The sequence below is a fragment of the Equus asinus genome, chromosome 6 (assembly GCF_041296235.1).
Source record: "Equus asinus isolate D_3611 breed Donkey chromosome 6, EquAss-T2T_v2, whole genome shotgun sequence".
Taxonomy (NCBI): domain Eukaryota; kingdom Metazoa; phylum Chordata; class Mammalia; order Perissodactyla; family Equidae; genus Equus; species Equus asinus.
The window spans coordinates 66938617-66952427 of record NC_091795.1 but is presented as its reverse complement, the minus strand read 5'-3'; the positions used below and the strand labels follow the sequence as shown (position 1 = coordinate 66952427).

The window sequence follows — 13811 nt, the reverse complement described above, 5'->3', positions numbered from 1 at the left end:
AGGACACTTCTAGTCACCCCAAGTGAGGCGCTCAGCTGATTTAGTCATTGGGATGTGAAGGTAAAAGCTGGAAATTCACATGGTCACGCCGGGGCTAAGTACAGATAAGGACCTGGGCCAACCTTCCCCAGTGCTGTGCTCTCTAGTTAAAGACAGGGACCTACCCACCCCACCCCCTTTTCCTTCAGGTCTCAGCTTGCACTGTGTTTCTTCAGAGAAGGCTCTCCTGGCCCCTCAGGCTGTGTTAGTTTCCTCTGTCATTCTTCTGGAGTACCCTACATAATTCTATAGTACTTACCACCCTTGAAAGTGTATATTCTTATCTGTAATCCGATCAACCGTAATCTTTATGAGGGCAGGACTTTGATGTCTTCCTCACAGATATCCCTGTAATACTTCGTTAGGCACATCAATAAATTTTCTTTTCTTTTCTTTTGCTGGGAGTAGGGTGTGGTTGTGGGGGAAATAGGTGAAACATATGGCAGGGCAGACTATTAGCAGTTTGATCTGAATGGTGGTTGAATGCTATTGAGGATTTTTTAATCAAAGCAAGGGAGAAACGTGAGTTTGTGTTGTAGGGAGATGCTGGCTGCTGTGTCTGTAATGAACTGGAGAGGATGGTGGTCTGGAGGTGCTGGAAAATTTGGCTACTTCTAATTCTTTTATTTTGTTTAAATTTTAAAATTGATAGCAAATGGAAAAATGCATGGTGGCGTGTTGAGGCTGTATAAAATTCCAGATGGACTTTGAATATATTATAAGATTGGGCAGGCTTTGCCAGATGCAGTGTTCTTGGAATAAATAAATGTAAAGCAGAAATAGCTTAAATTTCTGATGGGATCCTAACTTGCTATAGAGCAACTTATGAGTCATTGTATCTCACAATGTGAAGATAGAATTTCTGTGACAGGTTTCTTGAACCCAGTAAAGTAAAACACCCTTTGCTTCAGCCAGTTTTTGGTTTTCTTTTCAGGTTAGACTTTCAGTTAATATTTCTTTTGCATAGGTCACTTTTCCTGAACACCTTTTAGGGGACCTTGGGTCAAAACAGTTTTTATAATAATACTAAGCTATCCTTTAATTGTTTCTCCAATTTTCTCATAAGTATATAATACAGTTTTTCCAGAGGCTCCATGACATGTGATGACATCATCACTCATGATAATGGATTTTGTGCTTATTTCTTGTGTTTTGAAAATTTCTGTTTTAATTTCTAATATAGTATTGGTAGATATAACCCAGGTAAACAAAAGCTCTTTGAGGTCCTCGATAGGATTTAAGAGCATAAATAGGTCCTGGGACTAAAAAGCTTGAGAACTGCTGGTAAAGATGTTCTGCCAGAAAAATATTTTAAAATTAGTGTTTTATAATAATGATTCTTAACTGAGGCTCAGCTGGCATGACTATACCCCACAGTTTCTAAATCAGGATCTCTAGGGGTGGGGTCTGGATATCTGTTTGTTTATAAAAAGTGAAAACAAATTTTTAATTTGTTTTAATTTTAATATGATTTGCTTTCCTTAATTAGAAACCATCGTTTTAGGAGATAGGAATCCTTTTCCAAATGTCAAAGAAAACCATATTAAAATTCATTTAAAAAATAGTGATAGCAGTTTTTTTTAACCTAGCACTGTGTTAGGCACTGTGTTAAGCAATTTATGTGCTTTATCTTAGTCCTCACAATAACTTTATGAGGCGGGAATTATGTACACATTTTACAGATGAAGAAACTGAGGATTACAAGAGTAAATAATTTGCCCGAGGTCACATAAGTAGGAACGTGCAAAACTAGACTTTGAATTCAAGTGCGACTCTGAAACCTAATCTCCCATCCCGCACTCTGTGTTAACTCTCCAAAGCATTGTGGAAAGCACTGCGATGAAATGCGGCAAGCAGAGCGCCTTGAACAGTAGTTTTTTGGTGGTTACTCCACACACTGTTTTATGTCATAACTTTGTGAGTCTATCCTTGCAGAGGCAGCCTTGAGTGTTACTGATAATTCTTACTTGGTCTACTGTGAACATTTCTTGAGGTTCCATCTCTTTTACTCCATGAGTAAAACAGCAGGAATACAAAGATAAATGACCTTTCTTTGTTCTCGGGGGACTCTGAATCAGATGACTGTCGTGAAGGCATACTGTGACAAGGACCCTAAGCTCCTGTGGGTGCTGCTTTGTAGCAAATAGGAGGGGACTCTCCACCTGGAGACTGGCAGAAGCCTCATAGATCATGTACCAGAATCTCAGAGGCCCTTTGAACTTTGCATTGTTAACTTTTCATCTACTCCAATATTCTCCCTATTTATCTCATGCATTTCCTTTTTTTTTTTTTTTTTTTTTGCTGGGAAAGATTTGCCCTGAGCTAATGTATATTGCCAGTCTTCCTCTGTTTTTTTCCTCCTCCCCAAAGCCTCGGTACCTAGTTGTATATTCTACTTGTAAGTCCTTATAGTTCTCCTATGTGAGCTGCTGCTACAACATGGCTACTGACAGACAGGTGCTGTGGTTCTGTGCCTGGTAACAGAACCCAGGCTGCCAAAGTGGAGCATGCTGAACTTGAACCACTAGGCCATCAGGGATGGCTCTCTCATGCATTTCTTTATAGAAGCATTTGACTCTCAGTTCTTTCCTATTTTTGGTCGTCCAAAATGGACCATTTTTCTATTTTGTTTCCCTCCTTTTTTAATCTTCAAAAGCAAGACTTATTTTTATATTTATAAAAATGTATTTTTATTTGTATGCATTTCAGAAATTCATTAATGTTATACAGAATGACAGTTGAAATTTATATTTTGGCAAGACGATAGAAAGGAGAGAAGGAAGATATATGTAAAGAAATGATTATCAATTTTCGTGGTTATCTTCCTTAAGGGGAAAAAAACAGTTTAACATGTATTAGAGTTTAGTTACAGGCAAAAGAAGTGTTTTCATTCTATTGAATCCTATTCATTTCTTATTTTCGAAGTATTTTTAGGAAGCAGAAAAGAGAAGAATCTAGTGTTTATTATGAACCTACCAGCCAGCTTTGTCTTCCCTTATTATTTTGACATGTTTGCTTCAGGTTCTTATAGTGCTCTGTGTATCCATCTCCAACCCCATTTCCTTCCCAGTTTCTCCATAGGTGAGTTGGTGTCTTAACTTTGGTGTGTTTTTTCCTTCATGTTTTTATAATTTTGCCGCATATGTGTGTATTTATATGGAACATTGTTTTTACATTTTAAAAAGTGAATGTTATTGTATATACGTCCCCTTCTACAGATTGCTTTTTACGCATTTCAAGTTTTCAAGATCTATTCATGTTGGCATGTGAACTTGCTCATTCATTTTTAGCTACAGAAGAGAAATTTACCTGTTCTTCTTTTGACCTTCTGATGTTTCATCCCTGCCCTTATTTTTTTTTTCAGGTTTAGCTTTTTTTCTTTTTGATACAGTTCGCATACCATATAATTCACTTCTTTATTTATTTATTTATTTTTCTGAGAAAGATTCACCCTGAGCTAACATCTGTTGCCAATCTTCCTCTTTTTTGCTGAGGAAGAGTCGCTCTGAGCTAACATCTGTTACCAGTCTTCCTCTTTTTTGTATGTGAGCTGCTGCCACAGCGTGGCCACTGACAGATGAATGGTGTAGGTCTGCACCCTGGAAACAACCTGGGCCGCCAAAGCAGAGTGCACTGAAGTTAACCACTAGGCCACTGGGGCTGGCCTCACCTCTTTAAAAAGGTGTATAGTTCAGTGGTTTTTAGAACATTCACAAATTTGTACAACCACAACCTTATTTAAGTCCAGGACATTTTCATCACTCCAAAAAGAAACCTCATACCCATTAGCCCTCACTCCCCCATTTCCCCTTCCACCCTTCCTCTGGCAACCATTCATCTACTTCCTGTCTCTGTGCGTTTGTCTGTTCTGGACTTTTCATGTAAATAGAATCATATAATAGGTGACTTTTTGTGTCTTTCACTTTCGTAATGTTTCATTTAGTATAATGTCTCAAGGTTCATCCATGTTGTAACATGAAATCATGTCGTTACTTTTTATGGCTGAATAATATCCCATTATGTGGATGTACTACATTTGTTTATCCATTATCAGTAGATAGACATTTGGATTCTTTCCAAACATACTGGTTTTGAATAATACTGCTGTGAACATTCATGTACAAGTTTTTGTATTGACATATGTTTTCCGTTCTCTTGGGTATATACCTAGGAATGGAATTGGTTGGTTGTATGGTAACTCTGTTTAGCAATTTGAGGAACTGCCAAACTTTTACAATGCAGCTGCACCAGTTTACATTCCTACCAATAATGTACAAAGAGTATAATTTCTCCCCGTTTTTGCCAATGCTTGTTATTATCTTTTTGATTATAGTTATTCTAGTTGGTGTGAAATATCTCATTGTAGTTTTGATTTGCATTTCCCTAGTGACTAAGAATGTTGAACATCTTTTTATGTACTTATTGGCCATTCATATATCTTCTTGGAGAAATGTCTGTTCCCATCCTTTGCTCATTATTTCATTGGGTTGTCTTTTATTGTTGAATTATAAGAGTTCTTTATATATTTTGGATACTAGACTCTTATCAGATACTACACAATTTGCAAATATTTTCTTCTGTGGGTTGTCTCTCTGCTTTCTTGATTGTATATCCTTTTAAGCATAAAATTTTTAATATTCAATTTATCTATTTTTTCTTTGGTTGCTTCTGCTTTATTTAGGGTACCATAGCAAAGAGACCATCGCCTCTTCTAAGGTCATGAGGATTTATACCAGTGTTTTATGGTTTTAACTCTTACATTTAGATCTTTGATCCTTTTTAAATTAATTTTTGTATATGGTGTGAGGGTCGAGCTTCATTCTTTGCGTGTGGATATCCAGTTGTTCTCAGCACCATTTGTAGAAAAGACTGTTCGTTTACCCATTGAATTGTCTTGGCGCCCTTGTCCAAAATCAACGAATTATATGGGCTTATTTCTGGACTCTCAGTTCTGTTCCATTGATCTCTATGTCTTGTCCTTGTGCCAGTACCACACAGTCTTGGTGGTTGTGGTTTTGAAGTAAGCTTTGAAATCTGGAAGATGAATCCTCTTAAATGTGTTCTTTTTTAAAATTATGTTGGCTTTTCTGAGTCATATGTCTACGTGAATTTTAATATTAGTTTGTTAATTTTTGCCAAAAAGTTGGAATTTTGATAGGAGTTGTATTGAATCTGTAGATCAATTTGGAGAGTATTGCTGTCTTAACAATATTAAGCCTTCCAGTCTGTGAACGTTTATTTAGGTCTTTGATTTCTTTCAATGATGTTTTGTAGTTTTTAGTATACAAGTTTTGTCTTTTGTTATATTCCTAAGTATTTTTTTCCTTTTGATGCTATTGTAAATGAAATTATTTTCTTAATTTCAGTTTTGGATTGTGTATTGCTAGCAATGGAAATATAATTGATTTTTGTTGGTTGATCGTTTGCCTCTAGACTGCCAAACTGTTTCCTTTTCTTCACTCAGATAGTTCCCTGAAGTCTCAATTGTCACAAAAATCCTTCTAATTTTATTCAACTTGCTTATTCCTTTTTGAGGATTTTTTTTTTCTTACCACGCAGGCTTGAGTTGCATCGATACTCAGCTATTTTCAATCCAATAATGTGCCTTCAAGCATTTGGCTACTTGTTAAATGCATCTGTAGACAGATTTTTAACTGCCTGGTTTTCTGTACGGTCTGTACCCACTAACATCTTATCACTGTGGGCCGATACTTCATTAAAATAGAGACCCAAGGATGCTTGAGAATAACGTGTGGAGATCTCTACTTCTGCTTGCTCCCCCTCAATCCCTTCCAATAACATGTAGGAATTATAATTCTGATATTTTCTGAAAAATACCCAGTTTCAGATCAAGTACCTAGAATCAGTAATGGCTCCTCCTTCCCTGGGTTCTGTCCCTCATTGCTCAGGTACCTAAATCATCAGTTGCCTACTCTGGCCCTGTCGTGTCACATGCCCAATCTCTAAAGCTTTGCCTGAGTCCCCAGTTGTAACCTGTTGTTGAGACTGACCTCCCATATCCCATAGCTGGATGCTCTGGTGTTCCCGACTACTCTTGCTAGTTTGGTTTCTTCTCTGACCCTTGCTTCTTGGACGTTGTTCTATCCCATGCTCTCTCAGCCTGCGTATGTAATTAGCCTTGCTGAGCTTTTTGTCCATGGCTTCTTTCGCATCTTGCAGTCTCAAACTTTGAAATTCGTAGGAGCCTTGCTGGGTTACGCATTGTATGGCTTACACTGCTAAAAGAGGAGATACCAGTATTAAGTATAGTGGTATTTATGTTGCTCCTTAAAACTTCATACACTCCCTTTGTATAGTTCCCTTCTGTACTGTTTCTTCCCTCCATGCCCCCCCCATCTTATGCTAATAAATTAACGTGCACTGAAACTTGCCCAACGGTAGAGAAAATGCAGTAAATAATTTGGTGTCAGTCTCTTCAATCACTGTATATAGTATGGGACTTCTACTTTAATAACTCTTAGGTAGCAAATTTGATGTTCCATCACACTTGGTGAAATGGAACTATGTTTTGATGATAGTTATATTTGGTCTTTTAAAATTTTCCTTGTCTAAATGCCACTTTTTGCCATTGTGGTGGTTTAATGTTTTTACGATGTTACTGCCATGGGAGTCATTCCTATTCAGAAGCCAATGTAAATTTATGAAAATATATAAATAAAATTTAACTAGTAAATTTTAAATAATGGGTTTCAGATGCTGTTGCTGTAATTTCTGCCTGTGGTTAAGTTGGACTTCAGAGATTTTAGTCCTTTTCACACGATACCAAGGGGTTGCATGAGAAAATAAGATTTGCTGCTTTTACCATTATTTGTTGAGCTTGTTGCTGTTTTAGCTCTATAGGGTACGCATTAAAATTTAGTTAGCTGTGTTTTATAGAACAACGTTTTATCAAATCCTAATTAGGTAAAGAGTATAGTTTTGTTTGTGATATTTCCTGGTGCTAATAGTGCCAAACCAGCAATAACTTCATTGATCTCCACTGATGAAATGTTGTTAGACTTGCAAGTAAATGGCTCTTTTAGTGCTGTATTTCTGTTTGAATAGTTCATTATAAAGAACAGTCAAAGAATTTTAAATCATGTTATACTGTTTTTGAGCTAGGTGAGTCTTTTTCTACATCAGTTTCTAAATTACTTTTTACAGGTTCATTTTCAATTCATAGTTTTTACAAGTTTGTAGAAAAGCCCATTCATTAGCATCATGCAATTCAAAAGAACTGCTACAATGAGAGGATTTATTTGATAAAATCTCTTTTGTGGTCTGGGTCCATAAATAAGAAATTTATGAGAATTATGAGGAACAAAAATGTGTTGCTGTCTGTGTGTTGCCAATCAGTGTCCAAAAATTAAGGCCTCCAAGGCCTGACCTTGGGCTCTACCTGCTGTGTGAAAGAGCCAGCCACCCCTTCCCCACCTTGTAGTGGTCTCACCTCTGAGTTCTCACTGCTGCCGCTATCCTGGAGCCGCAAAAAATGGTCCAGGTAAGGCTGCAGGGGATCTCTGAGCCTCTAGAGGTATTATAGTTTTAAAAATTTTGTATCTGAAATTAATTGGAATTACATCTGTACATGACATTTCGTCATTTTTTTTCTTTGAAAAGATTAAAAACAGTGTTAAAAACAATCTCATGTAAAACTCCGTCTCCTGTCTTCCATCCCTTCCTTCCAACCCTGCTTCCCAAAGGCGAACACTTTGAATTGTTTGTTTTTAGTAACTTTTTTGTTCACTGCTTGTCTCCAGCACCTTGAACAGTGCCTGTTTGGGTGCCTAATGAATTTTGGTGAGTGAATGAAAGGTTGTCTTTGCTCTGTTTACAGACTTGATAAATAATGTACTATGTGATTCTAGGTTGAACTTTTTCTCTTGGATAGCATTGCTCTACCATCTTAGCATACAGTGTTGCTAGTCATTGGTGATTCCACTCTGATTCTAGTTTCTTTGCACGTGACCTGTGTTTCCTTTCTGTAAAATTTTGTGGCCTTCTCATATGAGCACTTAAAAAAAATTAAGTATGCTGGGTGTTCCATCTGGACTCTCATCTTGCTCAGTAAGGGGAAATTTTCTCGAGTCATTTCTTTGCCACGTCTTTCCTCACCCCTTTTCCCCTCCAAAAGAGGTAAAGCAATCTGCTCTATTGTTTCTTTCCAGAACCTTCTTTACTGGGATGTTGGACTTCATGAATTGTTCCTTAAGTGTTTTATCTTTTGGTTTTCCATTATGTATCTCATTGTCTTAGTGTTCTGATTTCTGGGAGGCTTCCTTAGCATTACCTTCTAATCCTTCTATTAGTTTTTTATTTGTGTTAGCAAATTTGAAATGTGTTATCCTATTTCTTGTTTTCTGATTATTCTCTTTTTAAATAGAGTATTCTGGGATTCACTTGCTGTGTGGTAGATAGACTTTCAACCCTTTCCTCCTGTTTTTTAGCTCTCATCCCACTCCTCTTTCTCACAGTCCTTTCTGTCTCAAGGGCTAGGTCAGAACAAGCTTTGTGCCTGCTGCCTTCTCCATGCATCTGTCTCTATGCACAGAGATTGTCACTTCCTTCTCTCAGCTAAGTGTTTGCTTTTTTTTTTTTTCTTTTGATCTGCTTTCCATCCTCTTAAACTTTTTTGGTTGAAAATCTTTCTTCCATTGTTGCTTCAGTTTTCATTGTCACTGAGATGTTAATACATTTTAATTGCCGTTTTGGTGTGATTTTTATGGGGGAAGAGGCGATATATGCATGTGTTCCATCTGCCATTTTTAAATTGGAGTACTTCTTCCTTTGAGGCCCTGGTAACTTAATTTTATGATTGTAATTCAAATGACAAGTTAAATACGTAAATTTAAAATCAATTGCTTTGAAGAAAACATTGAATGAAAGGTTGATTGACCTATCTTAATATCCAGATGGATAGTGTGCTTTGTAATAATGAATTCTTTGAATTTTATTTGTAGAAGAAATTGAGGAAGAATCTGAAACAACAGTTGAGGCTGACTTGACTGATAAACAGAAACATCAGTTGAAACACAGGGAACTCTTTTTATCACGCCAGTATGAATCTCTGCCTGCAACACATATCAGGTAAGAACTTTTTGGAAGTTGATCTGAAGTACCCAGTAATATTGAACAATTAAAAAAAACCCAAATCAACTTTCTTTGAAGCATTTTTCAAACTCTCCTCACGATCTTGCTCAAATTAATTTACTAAAGGCTTCATAATGGAATCTTATCTTGGAAACATAGTGTGTATTAGCATATTAAAACCCTGCAGATGTTCTACAGTAAACTTGCCATTTTAACTTTGTTTTCATCCAGACTTTCCCAATTTATTTAAGTCTCTATTAAGTAGGACAATGTCCAGCAGACACCATTTTGAGAAAATGCCGATCTTCTCCAGATTCCTAGAACATGTCAGAGTCATTAGAATCCAAGAACTAGAACCAAGATCTGGTTCCCAGGCAGGTGACTGTTGACCTTGTGGAGTATATGGCTTTTTATTTTCTTTTGAGAACCTCTGGGATGAAAATATTATATTCTTTATTATTCACTGGTTAGCATCTGTCTGTGCTAGGGATGGAATGCAAAAGTGAAAAAATCTAGTCCCTGGTTTGTAGTTTTGCAGTTTGTGGAGGGATGGTGGTGGTCTTTTATGATCTGCTGGTAGTGGTAGAATTTAAGCATAAATACAATTGAGCTGTTTCTTAGCACAGTCTTTAGTAGGTGCATCTTGAAGGTATAACAAAATGTTTGAACTCAAAAGACAGGCAGTTAGTGATCCTTAGGGTCAGGAAAACTTGAGAAGGAGTTGGTGTTTACTCACCCTTTGAGAGACTGTGAGGCATGTTTCAGGTAGAGGGAACAGGTGAGCATGGGTGTGTGCAGGACCAGCATGTGTGCCGGGTGGGGGGCGGGAGGGAATGCGGTGTTCTTGTCCCCTTGGGTTAAAGAAATTCCTTAAGCTTTTGTTGACAATCTTTACTTATTTTATTTAGGTCTCTACTAGTCATGATTGTCTTAAAAACTGTTCATATACGGAAATAAAATGTATTAACTTATTTAAGAAATTGGCCCCTCTTCTTTAGCCCCCAGTGTTGGTATTGAATCCAAGTCAGTCTTTATTGGGCTCAGACAGGTTTGGAGACTTCATAAAGCTCTGATTCGGTCCTTGTAACACACACACACACACACACAACCCCCTCCCCCCCCCCCCCCCATCTCTCTCCTGGGACCTTTGTGCATACTTATCTTTTCAGAAATGAACACAGATCTTCTAAGGTAGGAAATGTATGACAAAGATACTGGAATTTCGTTTTCTCCAAATCTTTTCAGAAATAACTTAGTCCCTTTCCATAGTTAACATCATATCATTGCTTTATTTAGGTTTTTTAGGGGGTACTGTTTAGATTGGCTAGAGTTAGTATATTCCATGTGACTTAGGTCCTTTCCTGGAAAAGATAATCAGGCCAGGTAATGTGGGAACGGTCATTTTACCTACCAGTAGGGGTATTTCAAGAAGTAGGAAAGTAGGTCAATTTTTGCTTAGAGAGATAGAACATGAAAACATATTTTGTAATTTTCTTAAGGATGTATGTAACTAATAAATGCTGAAGAGCCGTATGCGTTTATTATTTAGTTGTAAGAAGCTAGAATATGAAGATTCATTTTAAGCTCAAGAAGTTATGTGGCTAGTCATAAGAATCTTGCCAGAAAAGCATCTGACAAATGGTTTTAAAAATGTATCCAAAACACGCAAGTATATTTTTAATTTACCCTCCTGATAGCTTGGAATCTGTTTACAAGTAGTGTTGGTTTCCTTTAACAGATTGCTTGGAATGGAAAAACTAGTGGTTTTTCATCTTCCATAAGGACTGAGAGAGTATATTGAAATATAATTATCAAGACACCCCTGTGTTGAACATAGAAATTACATAGAACACATGATCGTTCAATCACTGTTGAACATATTTCCTGAGTGTGTTTTAGATTAGGGAGCTTATTAAGTGCTTGATAAATAAGACTAGGTCTCCAGCTTGTAAACTCAAGGAGTTTACTGGGTGGTAATTCTTTTGAATTATGATGAAGAGAAACAGACATTTGAGACTTTAGTTTTGTTTTTTTCTTTTGCAAGTTGAGAGGGAGTAGCAGAGAGCCATGTTTTCTCATCTGTGGCTCTCATTTCAAACAGCTGAATGGGGTTAGGGGCAGTCTCTGGCCAGAGCGTGGAGCCTGCTAACCAGCCCTCATGCTGGTGTAGAACAAGTGCACGTTGGAGTGACCTTGACATTTTGCTAGTGTTGAAGTCACGCCCTATCTATTTCTGCTATAATAGGAGAAAATTACTGAAGCCCCATTGTTCTTTGGCAGCAAAGAGGGGTAATTTGGTGAATACTGGCTTTTTATTCTCAGGGACATTATCAAGTGCCCAGAATTCCCTTGGTGCTGTGTGGAACATAGGAGAAAACCTGAGTGAGGCGTTGCTGAGGTCCTTTGTAGTTTGTGAGCTATAATATTCACTGGATGCTGTAAGGTTCTCAGAGGGACAGGGAGGGAACTCTTTGTTCCTTCTCATTACACTAGAAGAGAGAGAGTGAACAGGACTGGCACGTTCTGGATGGAGTTAGTGACTCACCTCTTGTTTATGAGATAGATAGGATTTGAACATTCAGAATGCCTTTGGAACATTACTTTTAGGGGGAAGGGGAGAGGCAGCATGCTTCTTGCACAGTGCTCAAGGTCATTAATAGTAGATTATTATTATATAGAGCTGCATACACTATAAAGCACCATAAAATTTATTGTTATGCCAGCTACTAGACCTGTTACCTGTATATATAAGACTGTATTCAATCTTCTGTATAGCCCATGTTTATTGAACTTGGCTTTTAAAAATTCTGACATTTATTAAACCTTTATGATAGGTGCTATTCCGGTTGCTTTACATGTTACTTTATTTAATCCTTACAATGACTTTATAAAGTAGGTCCTGTTATTATCCCCATTTTACAGATGAGGAGACTAAATCACAAAAAGATTAATAAGTAACTTGTCAGTCTCGCAGTTTTTAAATGGCAGATTCAGAAATTGAACCCAGACTGCCTGGCTGTAGATATATAGGATTATGATGTGTATGACTGTAAATGTTGAAAAGCATCAGAGACAGAAAGAAAGCAGTTTAATAACTTGTTGAATAGGTAGGCTCTTTGATTTTCTACTTTTTCGCACAATTTTTCTATTTAGATGCTCAAGTCAAGTGGGCAGAATTAAATTAAAAACTGAGTTAGGCATGTAAACTATACTGTTATACTAAAAGATGATGTTACAATGCTAGATATGCAGTAGCAACTGTGAACTGCCTACTTGATTGGCTGTCTCAGTTTGTGGATATGTCTTGTATATGGTTCAGTGTCAGTTTTTCCACATCTTGAACACACAAAGCTTGGTTTCTTAAAAGCTGCTAATTACAGCATTGTACGTGTAATGATTAATGCCTTTTCCCAGCCTCTGGTGCAGCTAGTCATATTTTACAAAGAGCCAGTCCTTTCCTGCCTGCCAACCTTGGGGTCTGGATCACAGCCTTTGAAGTTAGGCTTCATTGTGTCTTAAAAGCATTTCCTTAGGTACCTGTTGATTATTGGTCTCAATTTGTCCTACGTTAAGGGCTTTTGGACCTAATGATTTGTTCTAAGTTTGTCTTGTTATGAGGAGTGAGTGGTGGTAGAGAAACCATTATATCCATGCCAGTAGACATGACCCTCGTTCAGAGCATCGCTGGTGAGGATTCTGTCTACCTCATTGCTTCACCTTGACTGTACTTTTCAAAAAGCCCAGAGAGAGCCAGCTCTGATGGCCTGCTGGTTCAAGTTTGGCGTGCTCCGTTTCAGCCATGCTGCGGTGGCAGCTCACATGGAAGAACTGGAAGAACTTCTAACTAGAATATGCAACTATGTGCTGGGCGTTGGGGATGGGAGCTTGGCAACAGATGTTAGCTCAGGGCAAATCTTTCCCCAGCAGAAAAAAACCAACAACAAACAAACTGGTTGAAATTTCAGTCCTTTAAAAAAAAAAAAGTCCAGAGAAGCTATTCCAGAACTAAATTTGATGTCAGTAGTAGGGTAGGTCTTGAAAGCATAGGTGCACATAGTATACAATCAGTCTCTTAATGGCAGGGTGCTTTAGCGAAAGCCTTACATTCTTTTTCTTTTAAGCAGTTTTTGGGTTAGGTTTCCAGAATATAAACATCATCATAATCATCATTATTTTGCTATATAGAAGACTGACTACAACCATAAATTGTGAACTTTTCTTGGTTTAAGTGATGCCATGTTGCTTCTGCATGGTCTCCTCACCTTCAAAACAGGGAGCTTTCTTAATTCAGTTGAAAACGTATCTTGAGCAGCTGATAAAAATCTCGGGGCTTATGTGTAATTTGTCTGGATTGTTCTGTTCAGACATCGTCTTAGAGGGTAGGATTCTTGAAGGTTGGTATCTTTTTTTCTTTTCTCATGCCTGCTTTGGAGCACAGTGCACAATAGTCAGAATTTTAAGCTTTCATAGTTTGCATTTAATTTTGCTTTTGTTCTTTTAGGAAATGAAACTCATCAACAGATAACAGAATAATCTCTTCTCAATTACTACGGACCTTAAATGAAATTTCAGATGGTGCCTTTCTCTTTTCATGAGAATTAAAGATTGGAATATGTGGAATCACAGGTTGCTCAGTATTCTAAGGGAGAGTGAGTTACTCAGAGTCAACATCAAGCTTTCAC

General features: G+C 37.5%; 1 protein-coding gene across 7 annotated transcripts in view; it reads left to right on the top strand.

Moving 5' to 3' along the window:
- Positions 1–13811, top strand: part of MTA3 (metastasis associated 1 family member 3) — a 192678-nt gene that overhangs the window by 80632 nt on the left and 98235 nt on the right. For all 7 annotated transcript variants that reach the window (XM_044772308.2, XM_070512183.1, XM_044772303.2 and 4 more), the window contains one exon: positions 9000–9126. In XM_044772308.2, the coding sequence (XP_044628243.1) occupies positions 9000–9126 (127 nt within the window). The remainder of the gene's footprint in view (positions 1–8999; positions 9127–13811) is intronic.